The sequence below is a fragment of the Rhinolophus sinicus genome, chromosome X, assembly GCF_036562045.2.
Source record: "Rhinolophus sinicus isolate RSC01 chromosome X, ASM3656204v1, whole genome shotgun sequence".
In the NCBI taxonomy this organism is placed as follows: domain Eukaryota; kingdom Metazoa; phylum Chordata; class Mammalia; order Chiroptera; family Rhinolophidae; genus Rhinolophus; species Rhinolophus sinicus.
The window spans coordinates 34079282-34096245 of NC_133768.1; the positions used below are offsets into that span (position 1 = coordinate 34079282).

Sequence of the window (16964 nt, forward strand, 5' to 3'; positions counted from 1 at the left end):
TAGAACTAATGGAGACTGTGAGAAGGCTTTTTTTTTTTGGTTGTTGTTCAAAAGCTATTACACTTCCTTCAGTGGTGTGGGTAAAGAGAAAGATTCCAAGTGCAACAACAAGAAAGACGTCAAAATTCAGTTCTTATACTTTATATGACATTGACCCCAATCACCTTGACTGAAAGCAAGTACAAAAGAATATCAAGAGTGCATTATAATATTCCAAATAAGGACAGAAATAGGCATCCTTGATTATGGGAAGCAGTTAATTAATGAAAACTCGTCCGGTAACCATTCTAAGATTACCCACAATATTCAGTATCTGTGTGCTCATAAACGCTCTTGTGAAGTACAAGTGACTACAGCACTCCAGGCCAAGGATAAAAATTTTCCAGATGGGATGGCACTATTTCAATGGCTTAGAGTACACCAAACAGCTCCCATGAATTCCTAAGCTTAGCAGTCCCAAGGTGGGCTTTCTCTTGAGGAAATAAAAAGGCAGTAAAAATTGCGAGAAATGAAGACTATAATAGATAATTAAGTTGTGTTACTCCAGAGGACAGAAAAACCAAGGACATACCGGGGCAGAATCAGTGAGGAAATGTCACAGAATTGTTAAATAGGCTATTACTATTACCAAACACAGAAGGAAAGGGCACAGTAGTATATTATTTTTATTCAGAAGTCTCTAGTAACTGAACAATAGTTTGATCAGAGAGAGGAATGGGTTTGTAGAAATAAGAGGGCCAAGTGTAAAGGCAAAAATAGGTGTTTACCTATTGATTTCGGATATTTGGAGTTCAGTACTACGGGGAAGAAATAGTACCAAGGCTTCAACTCAAGCAGGGATCAGAAAACTTTTTAAAAAAAATTGAAACAGCAATGTTTTTTGTGTGTAAAGGGCCAGAAAATAACTATCTGAGGCTTTGCGGGCCATATGGTCTCTGCTGCTACTACTCAACTCTGCCTTTGTAGTGTGGAAGTAGCCGTAGGCAATATTTCAATGAATGAGAATGGCTGTAGTCCCAAAAACTTTACTTACAAAAACCAGACAATGGGCTGATTTGGCCCATGGGCCATAGTTTACTAAGCCCTGATTTAGAGTGTTCTGAATCAGTGGTTCTCTAACTTTAGTGTGCCTCAGAATCCCTTGGGGGCTGTTAAAAGAGAGTGTTGAGCCCCACCCTCAGGGCTTCCGATCTTTACAGCTGGGGTGGGGCCTCCATAATCTGCATTTCTAACAAGTTTCCGGATGCTGCTGCAGCTGCAGGTCAGGATGAGGTCCACACTTTGAGAGTCAGTGCTCTAGACCTTACTACTCAAGAGGAAGGTCAACATTTTAAGTACCTGCCAAAGTTCACATCTGATTGGCCACAAAAATTTATCACTTGTAGTACGTTCCAAACTTCAAAGCTCAAATAAAATTAAATAATTTAAAGAGAAGCAAGGGGAAACACACTAGTTAGGATTTTTTCTTTGCTTTGACTTCAGTGTAAATTTTGTCCCATCAGTAAAATACACATAATTCATCCGTAAATCTCTTTACTCAACATTTTCACCTAACATGTTCTAAGTCCTATAAAGAATTGAGAAGAATTAAGCTCTAGAATTCAAACAAGAAAATAAAATCAGTTTTAAAGACAAAGTAAATGATTCTTGAGAAACCAAAGAAAATTCAACAAATCTCATTTCTCATTAGAAGTGCCTCCTTTCGAAAAAATTGAATAATATATGTAAGGTAGTTTAAGAGTTTTGAAGAATTGTGTAATTTTATGTTCATAGGAACCCCATGAGGTAGATAATATAGCCTTTACAACCCTTCTTTTACAAGATGAAGAAACTGAGGAAAACAAAGCAAGTAGTGATCTGTCACATTTAAAAATTTTCCTTAAAATGCTATTTTTCCTAATAAGTTTTAAACTGTATCGATCAAATCTAACTTATACATATCTTCTCAGGACTATGTCTATGAATGCATCTTCATGGGGAAAAACATTCTAAGATCTTCAAATCCATATTCACATTTATGGACCTAATTCTGAAGCCACCCAGGCAAGTCTAACCAAGAAGGCTGAACTTTAATCAGATGGCAATTTAAAGCACACTTGACCTTTAGTGCAAGTGGGTCATAGATTACGAAGTGTGGTGATCCCTCCCAGTAGTACAATAAAAACACTCAACAATGGGAGAAATACCATTAATGGACATAAGCCAAAAAGTAGAGCAGCAAGCTTAGAAGATCCCTCTCCAGATTCACAGGCTCTTTCTGCAATGATGATAATGAAAGTGTATTCATTTGAATAGATATTTATACAAATCATTTTCACATCCATTATAAGAGGGACATGTTTAAAAAAAGAAAGAAGGAAAGAAGCATAACCTTCAATACAGTAGAGGTTTTTTCCATTCTTATTAGCATGCTTTTAGAAGTATTATGTATATTGATTATAATGTGAGATTACTCTAAACTGTGATCTGAGTACTCCAGTAACAATTTTTAAAATTTATATGAAATATAATTAAAAACCTCAGTGAAAACACCTTTTTGTTTTACCAGTATATAATTATTTTACAAGTGACTAAATTAAAGAAAAAATATTTATTAAAAAGGTAATTTCCAATTCAGTGCCATATATTACTGTTGGAACAAAAACCCAGTTAAGATGCTATATTAAGCCTAAGAAGACCAGTAAAGATTCTATATAAATAAAGGCTGACCATTCTGCTTTGGAACTAATGGCTCAGATGGAATTCAGCAAAATCATCTAACCTAAATAATGCAATATAAATCATGCTGTCCAAGGACTGTCCCCTGAAGCCAAACTAAGAAGTGTTTTCATCGAAGTGGTCTAAATAGATTCCAATATGATCACTCTTCCACATGAAAATGTAATGTGACCTAGTAGATGAAACGCTGTTTTGTAAATTTAGGTAATTTAGATTCAGTGCCCACTCATATGAGAGACTACAACTTTAGGATTGTTCCACCTCATTTTCCTTGTTTCAGTTCTGAAATTTCACATTATGAACAATTAATTCATCTGTTAAATATCCAAATGCAAAGACAAAAGCTGTGATACAAAATTTCCTCTTTTAACATAATTATAATCTAGAACAGTCTTGCAAACAAATTATGAAATCTATAAGCTCAAAGAATACTAGGTACCTAAGAAGCAATGACAATTAAAAAAACACACAAAGCACTCTAAATAGTATATATGTCTACTACCATAAAATATATTGAGTAAAGTGGATGTCAGACATAAAATAGAATTCGAAATTTTATTTACATATCACACACACACACACACACACACCCCAATCCCAAACAATGACTCTATCAGGGGATCTGGGTGAAGTCATAAAATATACATAGACGGCACATCACAATTCTCCAATTAGGGATGGAGATTTAGCTAGTGATTCCACTCCGAACTTTATTAAAGTCAATATTTTAAATAATCATCCATTTCTGAAAATTTCTAGTATGTTCTCAGCTCTATTTTTATCCATTCTATAGGCAATAAGTGACAATAAAGGAAATAATTTTTTTCAGGAACTGCACATTTCTATTGCCTCCAGTCAGACAATTTTAAAAGAATTTTGATGAGTTTCTTCCCTTTAACTTAGGATCAAAAAGAGAATCCAAAAGCAGTTTTAAAAAAAGAAAGAAAAATATTAAATGTACAGCATTTCCCCCATTTAACAGTGAAAACAGTTCCATGGACCAGTCTCAGTGTCTTTACATTTTGCACAAACAACCTACTCACTATGGGTCTACTCAGACCACTGAAAGAACATCCCAACCTTGAGGGTAAACAAGAATGGGAACTGGACAATAAGCTCCAGTTTCATTTTTAATCTACAACAGGATCAGCAAACTATATAGTCCAAGGGCCAAATCTAGGCCACCACCTATTTTTGCAAATAAAGTTTTACTGGAAAACAGCCACACTCATTTGTTCTCATATGGTTGTCTTCACGCTACAGTGGCAGAGTTGAATAGCTGTGACAGATGCTATATGGCCCGCAAAACCTAAAATATTTACTAGCTGGTAGTTTAGATATTTTGCCAACCCTTCATCTACACTACCTAAAATTGTTGAAAATCACTACAGATACACCTATGAGATAAAAGTTTGACCAACAACTCATAAAATTTGCTTTAATTTATGTCCCATTTATGTGAACAGACTCTGTAGGCAAACTCTGATAGTACTCACCTGATTAAAAAGCATTCTAACCCTCAAACACTGCTGGTAGAAATACAAAATGATGCAGCCACTTTGGAAAAGTGGCATTCCTCAAAAAGTTAAACAGTTGCAATTTGACAGAGCAATTCCACTCCAAGAGAAAAACATATGTCCACACAAAAATGTGCGCATGAATGTCCATAGCAGGATTATTTATAATCGCCAAAAGGTGAAAACCACCCAAATGGCTCCCCAACTGATGAACGCATCAACAAATGTGGTGTATCCACACAATGGAATATTATTGGGACTTAAAAAGGAATGAGGTACTGATACATCTACAACATGGATGAACCTTCATAGCATTATACTCAGAGAAAGAAACCAGTCACAAAAGACCACATAGTGTATAATTCCATTTATGTGAAATGTCCAGAATAGGCACATCCGTAGAGACAGAAAGTAGATTCGTTATTACCTAGGGCTAGGGAGGGATGGTAGGTAAGAGCTAAAGTATACAAGGTTTCTTTTTGGGGTGACGAAAATGTTCAAAAATTTATTGTGATGATGGTGAACAACTCTGTGAATATACTAAAAACCACTGAATTGTACACATCAAATGGGTGAATTGTATGGTATGTGAATTATATCACAATAAAGCTGTTACCAAAAATAAAAGGCATTCTATTAATCTGCTAAAACATCCAAAATCAAAATATTAGAGTCTTATACTTAGGAATACATCTTGAAAAAAAACCCTGTCTCTGCTCATACTAGATGACAAGCAGTAAGTACTGCAGAGCAGGTGCTCAGATGGGTCACATATTCCCAGGTGTGAAGCCCAATGCTGCCACTTCCTATTGCCACTTTGCCCAGGGCAAGTTACTGATCTCCCTTTTCCTCATCTGTAAAATGGGGAAGGAGTGATTGCCTCAAAGAGAAGGGTTGTGGCCAAGGTTAAATTAGAAAAATATCAAACATTTAACACCTTGTTCAGCATATAATGAGCACTCAAGCCATGGAATTTGAGAACCAAAAAGAAAAAAAAAGAATTCCTAAAGTTGTCCCTCAAAACTTTAACTTTATACTTATTATTTGAATTTCTTACATGTTACCTATGTCACTAAAACTAAAATAGGAGCCGTGAACCTAAAACTGTTCTAAAAATAAGATTTATTAATTTAAAAAAATAAAACAGGATAAATATGTTTAAAAACATCCTTAAGATTTCTTTATTTTCTCTACCTGTACTGCTCTATTCCTTTTTCTAAATGAGGAAACAGGCCTAAAAAGATTAAATGAGTTACCCAAGAAGACCAACAAGTCATTCCTGCCTCACATCCTCTGTGAAGATTTCCCCAACTTCCTTCAACTAGGTGCTCATAGTTTATGGACTGCTCACTAAACACACTCCTTCAGCAGCTCCCGTGTGCTTACCAGGTGTCAGTTACTGAGTTATGCTGAGGATAGCGCGTGAACAAGTCAGATGTGACCCTGGCCTTAACAGGACTTCAGGTCTAGTTAGATTAGATTTGAACTATTTGTCAGCTTCTCTCATTGACAGAGAGCTCCTTTAGGCTAGATAAGTCAAATATTTGGTGAATAATTAATATTAATGGCAATTAAAATAACAACAGCTTTTAGACATTTTGCATAGATCACGTTCTTCATGCCTCACAACACCCCTGCAAGGTATATACTATTACCCTCATTTTACAGATAAAGGAACTGAGGCTCAGAGAGGTCAACTAATTTGCCCAGGGCCACACAGCTAAAAATGAATGCATAAATGAACAAATGAATAAATGTTAACACCACTAAGAATTTTATGCATGGGGTAGAAAAGAATGTTCATTTCACCATATCATTTACGTAATAGAGCCTGTGTTTAAGCACTAAGAAAGCACACATTTGGTAACTGTTGAAACTTATCTACATAGCTGCCAAAAGTAATCTGAGTATCTGAGAGACATTCTAGAAATAAAAAATACTTATGCTGCACTTTACAATCACTAATCCATGCAAATGGCTTGTGAAGTAGTAGTTATCATTCCTTCTATAAATAAGGAGGAAAATGACCATGTTGTGCCCAAAGGTCACCAGATCAGATCTTAGGTGGCTGCCTTACAAGCTACAAAGCAATGTTGACCCATATTTTGGGGGAAAGTACATACCAAGTGTAAGGAGAAAGGCCAAAAATCTATGAAGTTTCCTAAAAACACAAATTAAAGTCTATAAAACAGCACGGTATAATGGTAATCAGCACATGATAGTGGGCTAGAGACCTCTGAAACGGAATTAATAACATCAAGAGTGTTTTAATAAAACATTAAAATCTATATATCATTAAATGGTAGCACTTCCATCCTATATTAAAATACACAAGAATACTCTAAACTTAGGGTTAAAATTAAAAGCCTAACGAGCAAACAAAACAGAAGTAGACTCAGAGATATAGGGAAAAAAACTGATGGCTGCTAGATGGGAGGGTGCTGGGGATGGGGGAGAAGGTGAAGGGATTAGAAAGTACAAACTGGTAGTCACAGGGATGTGAAATACACTATGGGGGATATAATCAATAATGTTGTAAAGATTATGTAGGGTGCCAGATGGGTACTGGACTTATTAGGGAAACCACCTCATGGTCTGTGTAGAGGCCTGACCACTGTGCTATACACCTGAAGCTGAAGTAGAATAATATTGAATGTCAACTATAATTAAATATGTAATTTAATATGTATTATATATATTTAATTATACTCACAGGATATAAAGTACAGCATAGGGAATATAGTCAATGGTATTGTAACAGCTATATACAATGTCAGAGGGGTAGTAGATGGGGGGGCGGTTATCACTGTGTGAGGGGTATAAATGTCTAACATATTAAAATAATGGTAAGCAAAAAAAAAAGTGCATTTAAAAAAACCAAAAAGACTGAAAAAAAAAAAAAGAATGTGCAACAGCCCAGTAATAGAACACAAGAGGTTGAAATTAAATAATATTCACTTAGATACGAAAAATTGGCTTAAGTGCAATAAAGTAATAAATTCTTGTGGTGAATGGATGTAGAAAGTAAAAAAAGCCAATGAACAAATTTAGTTGGGGGAAGGGAAGAGGAGTGTGAAAGGGGAGGAGTACTACATTTATCCAACTGGGACCAAAAATCTTGAGACGAGGAAGAATTCCTTACCCTATCGGAGAAGAATTTAAGAAAATAACAATGGTTTGACAAATATCAAGAACTTAAAAAGTATCTAAAATTTTCTTTGTCATTTCATTAAAGGTTTCCATTTAATTGAAAGTTATGCACCGAGTTTAGGAATCAAAAATACCTCATCTTAGGAAAAGCAAATGGTTTTACCTAAAAGCCAGCCATCAGAATCTGTAAAACATAATTACAGTGAAAAAATATCTACTCTTTTTTTTCCACCCTAAATACTTGTATGCTGGGGCTGAGAAAGATTCAGAGAGATAGTATATCACCAACATCCACAGAAAGAAGCCTTGCTTTTCCGTCACACCATGAACTAAACATTAAACATCATATTCATTTTGATAGATGCTTTAAATGTCTCTCTGTTATAGACAAGCCTTTTCTTGGTCCTCAATCAGAGTGTGTTGGCGTTTTACATTATTGATTCCCCCTCACTTTGGAACTTCTGTGATGCCCAGCTATCCTGATTTTTCTAACTCTGCGAGTTATACTCCAAACCACAATCCCTCAGTTTAGTCAACCCCCAAGAACTCATTCACTCATACTTTCACTTCCACACAGATAATTCCAAAATCTTTACTGTCATTCCAAACCTCTCATCCAAACTCCAGTCTGGCATTTCCAGCAATGTCTACTTAGAAATGGCTTGCACTCAATTCAAAGCCAAAGTCCCAATCCACACCATGAAATACTGGGCAGCAGTTTAAGGGAGACAGAGTAGGACACATAAATGGATATGGAAAGGTCATCAGATATACCACTTTTCAATAAAAAATGAATATTTTAGTATAGTATACATATATGATCCCATTTTGCTTTTTAAATAAAACACTTTCAAAAAGATATATAAGAACTTGAAAATGGTTACCTCTGGAGAATGGGGCTATGGATGGTGGGAGAATGGAGAGAGACTCACTATTTACTTTGTACCATCTATATTTTAAAGTTATTTTTACAATTTATTTAATAAAAACCTTTGATATAGAGAAAGTGATAGAAAAATAGTCAAATTAGCTTCAGAAACAAAATCTGTCTGTTACAGAATGTCAGAGACTCTCCCTATACTGATTTGGGCTCTTTCTGTTACAGAAAGTCAGAGACTCTCCCTATATTGACTTGGGCTGTATGACCAATCATACCACAGTACCATAATGGCCACCAGGGTAATTACATTTCACTCAGTTGAAAGAGACGATACCAAGAGACTGGGTAGCCCCAAGACAGAAAGAATGGAGAGAAGGTCTTACAGCACCTTGAACCCTGTAGCATAAATCCAGAGTCATAGTTGGTGGTTTTAGAATCTGCACTGTCAGTTGCAACTAAAAAATGAAACCAAAAATGTGAGAGCTTGCACACCCCATCAGTTTGTTGGCTGGGGTCAGGTACCCGCTCTGCGTACCCGCTCTGCAGTAGTAATTCAGTCACTTGATTATTTAGGTGTGTAGTGCTGGCAGACAGCTGAGACGCTCACAACTCAGCAGCTGTGGTTCAGTACATGGTTTTCAGTCAGATAGAACAATTTTAGTATTTTTATAACAGGATACAGGAATAACTACCCTGTGGAAACCACCCCATACCATTCGTAACAAACACCTGTCTCTGAAACCTCATTACTTCTGGTTTGGCAAGTTAGGAGTAATTAATCAACTATTCTCTCAGGGCAGGGGAATTGGAAGGAAAAACATGGCGGGTAAAAGGGGTAGAGAAAGTTCCAAAACAAATTATATTTTGGATGGGTGGCCAAGATTCCATATTTTCATCACTAAAGAATGCATAGACTTATCAGTGACAAACAGTGATAACTCATTAAAGAGAAAGACAAAAGAAAAATCAATGAAACAATGAATGGTAGTATGGAACCTCCACTAAAGAGATAAGAAATTTAACTAGAAAGTCGAAAAATTAAAATTTGCAGGAAATAAACTCTGAAAATGAAGACATGTGCCTTACTTTAAGAACCTCAACGCAGCATGAAATAAATGGACTTGAGAACCAGTTGGTATTCCATGTAATCTTGGGCAAGTTAGTCACCCATCTCTGAATTGAAGTGTTTTCTGTAAAATGGGTACTAGTAGAGGAGATAATACATGTAAAATGCCTAATATGAAAAGGCAAACATGTCAATTCCCCTGATGAAGTAGGCGTTAAGTTGTAAAATATTTTTTTCTTTTAAACATTGTTACATTAAAGTTCCCTTAAACAGTACTGCCACATTTAAAATGTGAAAACATTTACAAAAATGCAGTAATTCAAGAACAATCTCAAAGAGTAAGATATACTTGCTTCTTTAATTTATAGAGTAGAGCTACAACTGGAGATGGTGAATTTTCAATTTAAAGGAAATGTCCAGGTACACAATTTAAAGAACATTAGAGATATAGTTTGTCAGGTGAAACTGTTGGAGATACAAGGCGAAAATGGAGGGGAGTGAGCTGCATAAGTCAAGGACATAGAAGCATGTCATAGTCATGGAAGGTAAGGGAGTCGCTGGAAGTGTTTATGAAGACAATGTGCAAACCACATTTCCAGAAACTCCAAGTCCTAAGGCAGTCTGTGAAAAGCGGACATGAGGAGACTCAGAGAAGGTGGTGCAAATGCAGAAAAGCAACTAAATAGTTCAGTTCCCTCCAAAATGGTCTCAGAATCAAACTCTATCACCAGGAATCAACACTGCCTACCTACTCCCAATAAGGCCGGCCATGTGTAGGAACCCACATCCCGTGTTTAAGAGGTTTTTCCTTGTGGAACTTCAGTTTAACCCCCATGGCTTGGATCTTTCTGGGCCACCAGCAGGTTAGCTGGTGATTGTGTCCTTCACCTTGTTATGTGATCGTTACTCGATTAAGCACTTCTTTGGAATAGCTACTCATTTCTGGACAATTCCAGTTTCCTTTAGGGTCACACTTGGTTTTTTCCTAACATTAAAAAACTAGTTCACTTACAACATCTAAATAAAATTTCCAGGAAAGATGTTCCAACATAATATAATATTTGCCCTTGTGGTACTAGAAAACCAAATCAGTGGGCCAATTGATATATGTGAAAGCCATAGTAATTAGTATAAATAGTAAAGCTGAATTTTTCTCTACGTTAAATTATATACTTACATATTATTAATCCAGTATGTACATAAAGGCTGCATTTAACTCAATTCTCTGGTAAAGTGTTGTTATTGGAATCACAAGTATGGAATTTACAGTATATAAGTAACTTACCCATACTCTTAATAGAGTGTATGTGCAAACACAAACCATACTAAACCAATAAATTTCTTACTGTTAAACTGAGTCACTCTAATGGACAGCCATCATCAACTGTTACTGAAGCAATCCTTGTTCTGTGTTGTTCCAAACATCACACAATCACCATGTTATCATTAGATAAGTGTCATGAGTCAATGTGAATCTTAAGAGAACCAAGAAATCAAAGCCAAACACAGGCTGAAACAGAATTCTTATACAATAAGGCTCAGAAACACAGCATAGAGAAAATAAAATCCATGTTTTGGTCTTTTGGCTTCAATACTTCCCCCCCACAATGTTCATACTACTTTTTAAAAGTTCTAAGACCGTGAAAAGCCAGTCCCCAAATATTGCATATCGTATATAAACCAATGACTTTCAATCATAGCTGCACATTAGAATCATTTAGAGAATTAAAAAAAAATACCAATGACCAGGACACACTCCCAGAGATTCTGATTTCATTGCTCTGACACAGGGCCTTAGCAATTGATCTTATTTGAAAGCGCCCCTAGTAATTTTAATATGCAGCCAGGTGGAGAACCACTACTTTAATAGTCTTTTGGGACAATAATTTCTCTGAGGTTGATAAACATGCTTTCTGCCTTTTAATGAGATTTTATTAAAACTATTCAAATCATTCCACAGCTAATGAGTGATTTTTTTACATTGCACACACTGTGTTAAGCAATGGAGAAAGGTGTGCAAGATATGTTCCCTGCCCTCAAGAAGCTCTCTATTAGCTAGGTAGAGAGACCCATAAATAAGTAACTGTAATTAAATATGATAAGTGCTCTTGAAGTGTAAGCAAATACAGCATGCCTCACAAATACAGCATGCGTTACATGTCATCCTTGAGCTGGGGTCATGCTGCAGCATTCCAATTTTAGTATATGTCCTACCAAAGCAGGAAAGTCAGAAGTTACAGGTTACTAAATATTCAGACAAATATTCAGCCTAGACAAGGTGAAAACAGTGTGCATTTTGCTATTCTCTTTCACAGGAAGTAGGCATTTCTATGTTTTAATTTGGATGAATCATCTTAAAATTTCCTTTGGGTGATATTACTGATTATACACTTACCTAAAAACTATACATCTGCTAAAGACACAGTGAATGACCATGACAAAAATTAGCCAATTACCTATATTCGCATAACACTTTTCCTTTCCAGTAATTGCTACATTTAAGACAAGAAGTTTTGGGACAATGATAAGGTCCCATCTTTGGAGATTTGTTTCAGTGGCTTGAAAGCTGTTACACAGGAAAATGCTATAGAAATAATAGGCATCCAAAGGAGCTTTTTTGGTAAGACTTTCAAAAATAAACACAGGGGGAACAAATTTAAATTTTTTTAAAGAGATGACATCCTTTCAATATTCATCATGAATCAGGCATATGACTCTCTCGAAGACAGTGGATGAGCAAGCGGGTAGATAAGTAGTGAGGTAGGGGAGTGAGTAGGTGGTCAACTGGTCTTGAAAAGTGAAATCCATTTTAAAGAATCTCAGTGAAAATTTAAACTTATTAAGACCTAGGGGTCAAAACCAACTTGTGATACTAATTTGGCATAAAAGAAAACCACAATTCCAGAGAACTTGGATGGAAGTCAACAAAAAGGTTTTCAGTACAAATGAACATCTTCAAGGCCTTTCTGTTTAAATCCAGAATTGAACAAATTCTAAGTTAAAATGTATGCTGTCAAGGTTCCTGTAAGAAAATCGCAAGTGAATTTCAATTTCCAGATCAATATATGCTGAGACAATTTATCGGAGAAACCTTCAACCTTTACACAGGGTGAGGAACACTATCATTACATGCTTTCCCACAAAGGCTACCTTGAATTTCATTATCTCATGGAATGACATAAATGGCACTGACCAAGTCAGATTTTGTAGGATATGAATGAGATTTCACATTCACATTAGTTAAGGTATCCATAGAGTACCTATCACCTCAAAATTAGCTTGCTCTCCCTCCTTATGCAGCTCTGAGGCAACAGAAGAGATGAATTTACTTCTATCAGAGGTGTTTCCTGAGAATATTCTATCAGTTATAAGTCAGCAGAATATTGGTTGTGCTAATGTGATGCTGACCACTTCTTTTCGATATTCAAAGAGATCACATCGTCACTCTTCCAGACCTTAAGGAATCAGAACTAGTAACTAACACTGATTCAATGATGGCTATATTCCATCATCACAACATAACATTCTAATCTCACAAATTCCAATTATGACTTTGCTGGCTCATTTAAATAAAATATAACTAAGACATAACAAACATCATTCACCCATACACACACAATCATTGGGGGCTTTGGGGAAACACCCTAATTCACCTTCACTGGGTGCTAAGAATAAAGAAACCAAGGGGATTTTTTTTTTTACACGTATTTGTCTGTCTAGAACTGTGCTATTCACATTTCACATATGACTATTGAGCACTTGAAATGTGGCTAGTCCATCTAAGGAACTGAATTTTATTTAATTTAAATTTAAATTTAGAAAGATACTCGATTCCATTATTGGAAAACTTTTAGGTATGTTTGGAACAACTTGGGTATGTGAATCTAATTTTGCAAATGCAAATTTTATGAAACCTAAATACAGATCAAGTATTTCCTATGAAAATGTAGCTTAGTGTCAGAATTGAGATGTGTTGTTAGTGTAAAATACACATTGGATTTCAAAGACTGAGTATGACAGGCTGTAAAATATCTTAATAATTTGGATCTATTGGGTTAAATAAAATATTGTATTAAAATTAATTGCATCTGTTTGTTTTTAATATTTTAATGTGGCTATTAGAAAATTTACATATGCAAAATTTACATATGTAAAATTACATGTGACTCACATTATATATCTTTTGGACAGCGCTGCTCTAGAGCACTTCCACAATTACTTCACCAGGGGCACATTTGGATATTCTTATAGTAGACAGTCTGGTCATGTAACAAACAATAGGGACAAGGAGTAACATGTCCTCCTATCAACTGGGTCTGAGGAAAGTGTGTAGCAAGCTCTACCCACAATTTCACCATGTGAGGAAACACTGTAATACCTCAACATGGAAGGGAAAAACTGAGTTATCAGCACTTAAATTGAAATCCAGCCCTGAAGACAACTTAAAAGAGAGCCAACTGCTCTAAGGTCTTCGTTTCATTTCCCAACTACAGACCTTAAAATAGACAATAAAGCACCACTTCCAAAAAGAGGTGAAATATTTCAATGGTAGCTATCTAGTAATCCTTAATAAATAAACAAGAATTGCTGTTAAATTTTATCCCAACTTCAAAAGCCACAGAATACACGTTGAACTACGAAATCAACCTCAGATTGCCAGCATTTCCCAAACGAGCAAATTAGGAGGATTGTGCACTTGGAATACTGTTTGACAAGAATGAAAAGGAAACTATTCAAAACAGATTTAAGGAATGGACAATTAGATGAGGAACTGCAGATTTAATTCTCAATCAGCACTGTGATTAATCTGATTCCCTGCTTTTCCCTAGTGTAATTATACAACACAGATGAAAGGATGAGCATTTGGACTGTCAGTTCTATATTCTAGACCAGCCCGGTGACTCAAAGCAGACGGCTCTACCACGCTAACCACCATCCCAACAACAGTCGAGGGAAGCCTTGAACACTGATTTAACAGTCATTGCATAACGAGGCATTAAAAATTCGGATTCCCCCAACTCTTTCCACGTTCGTCTATACCAGGTGAGGAATTTGCTGAAACAGAACGTACCGTCTCAAATGACCCCCTCCGATCCGGGCATGGGGTGAACACAAAGACATCTATCTAATATGCTGCACAATAGACACACACCCCACAATTAAAAACCCTGGACGTTCTCTTTCTTTCCACGCAAGCAAAGGAAATGCAAGCTGCTCTTTTTGTTAATGGTCTGTGCTACACACAAGGTAACAATAATCCCAACTGTTCCCAGGAAGCTACTATAAAATCGGTTCGGCCACGTCCCTGTGCAACCGTCAGATAAAATGCAGACAGCAGATTTCAGCCGGCCCCACGCCTCAAGGGGTGGCCGACCTCGGCTCGTTCACCTCCACGGATCGCTGGGAACTCCCCAGACCCCCGCCCGGCAGGAGGTCCAGGTACACGTCTATAAATGCTCGGGGGCGAGGAAGACCAGGGCGGTGGAGGTGAGGGAGGGCAGGGGGCAGGCCCGGAGCGGGTGCGGGTACGGGAGGACCCGGGCATCACTGAAATGCATTTTCCCACACTCCCGCTCCCTCGCGTGAAGACTCACTTGCCGATCACCTCGCACAGCTCGTACACATCCTCGAACAGCACGTCGTCGTCGGCCATGGTCCGGAGGGGACAGCGGCCGCAGCGTGGAGGGCTCCAAAAACGGGGGTGGGGGCGCCAAAGAGCTCAGTGCCCGGCCCCTGGCTCGCCTCCTCCCCTCAGGACTCGCGATCCCCCGGTGCTGAGGACGCTCGAGTGGGGCGCGAGGCCCAGAGACTGCGGCGCCTTCCTCTGCGGGCGACTGCCCCGGCGCGGGCGGCCGGGCCGGGGCGCGGGAGCGAGGGCGGCCCGGGCCCGGCGCCGCCCGCCCGCCCGCTGCTCCTCGCGCTGCTCGGGCCGCGCTGCCCGGCGTGCGAATCTTCTGGGACCGCGCGGCCCGGCTCTCCGCTCGTCAGCCCGCGCGGGCCGCGAGGTCGCGACCGCTCCCTCTGTTGAGGCTGGCTCGGGCACGGCGCGGGGCAGCTCGGGCTACAGAAGGGGCCGCGGCAGGACCATAGAGGGAGGATCGCCGCGGAGGGAGGTGGCGGCGGCAGATCGGCGCTGGGGACCAGGAGGCGGCGGCAGAGACGCTCCCTCCTCCTTCTACTCCTCCCGCCGCCGCCGCCGCCGCGGCCGCCGCCGCCGCCGCCTGCCTGGGAGTGGGAGGGGGCTTCGCGGGACTGGCTCTCCTTGCAGGCGGGAGCCGTGGCCGCCGCCTTCAGCTCCTCCTCCTCCGCCTCAGCAGCCGACCAGCTCGCCTTTTCGGCGCACCCGCCCGGCGCACACACGCCCTCCTCCCGCTACAGCCGCGCTGCCTCTCCACCCACAGGCCCCGCCCACTCCAGCCCGTCGGGGGGCGGTGGCCCAAGGAAAGGGAACAGGGATGAGTGGCGCATGCGCGCGCCGCGGGCCACGTCACGGCGAACGGGCGGGTGCCGGGGATCTAGAAGGGGCGGGGGGTGGCCCACGGGGCGCGCGGGTGGCAGCTGCTTAGGCGGTGGCTGGTCTGGGTCGTCACCTCCGCGACCAAGCCGCGGAAGGGGCCAGGACAAAAGGTCCAAGACCGAACGCATGTTGTTGGCTATCTGCGGCGAGAGGCTCGGAATCCCAGTTGCTCTAACCCCCTTCTTTGTAACCACAGGAAGCCTTTCCCAGTTTTTGCTGGGAAAGGGTCCTAATGAATGGGAAAACAAGAGGTGGAGAGGTTGTCACTCTTCTAGACGGTGCTAGGCGGCGAATGCTTTTAATGCCACTCTGTCGTTCTTTAATGAAAAGGAGGGCTGGATAAGGGGGGTCGTCCACCTACAAGTAACGGACCAAACAAAAACTGTCCACGAAGGTGTGCAACAACAAATGGCAATTTATAGAGACAGCTTCTTCCGCATTCTGCCCAAACTTAACAAATATCGACCCAGATCCTGCCCCCTCTCGAGACAGCCTAGAGAGAGGTCAGGAAGGCAGGAACAAACAGGCTTTAAGCCCCTTTGTATATTGCTCCCTCCTTCCCCCTCCCGTCAAGCCCACAGGACCTACTCTGCTCCCTATACTCCCTATAAATGTTAGACAATTCAGGATGAAAATTCAACTAGAGGGAGTGGATGCACAGGGTCAACCAGGGAGTGCGGTTCTGGGTGTTGCCGCTGTGCTAGGTTGTATTCAATATGAAGATTTCTGTTCCACTGAGCATGTGCGGAATGAGCCAACGCCATCAGACAGGTATATGGCTCAGTTGAGGACCAATAAAAAAAAGTCTTTGTTCCTCTGCACAGCAGAAGTGCCCAATTAGTTCATAAGTCAGCTTCTAGAAATCATCTGGTAAAATTCTTAGTGCGGTAATTTAAAAAAAGAAAAAGAAAAGATAGTATTTACCAAAGTGTGTGGGGTGGGTGGAGACCCACAGCCTGTTTTCTCTTCAGAAACGTTTTGTGCATATCCTTGACCACTCCCTCAAGAGGCTGAGAGATTTGCTACTGTTAAGGATTTGAGTACTAAACCTTTTTTTTTTTTTTAAAAAAAAGAAAGCAAATCAGAGGGAAAATATAATTGTATGAGGAGACTTTC

The 16964-nt window shown here is 39.5% G+C and overlaps 1 protein-coding gene across 15 annotated transcripts in view; it reads right to left on the reverse strand.

Moving 5' to 3' along the window:
- CASK (calcium/calmodulin dependent serine protein kinase) overlaps nucleotides 1–15062 on the reverse strand; it is a 358208-nt gene extending 343146 nt beyond the window's left edge. For all 15 annotated transcript variants that reach the window (XM_019747875.2, XM_019747874.2, XM_019747869.2 and 12 more), the window contains exon 1: nucleotides 14926–15062. In XM_019747875.2, coding sequence (XP_019603434.1) covers nucleotides 14926–14984 — 59 coding nt within the window. In that variant the 5' untranslated portion in view covers nucleotides 14985–15062. The remainder of the gene's footprint in view (nucleotides 1–14925) is intronic.
- Between the last annotated feature and the right edge of the window lie 1902 nt (nucleotides 15063–16964).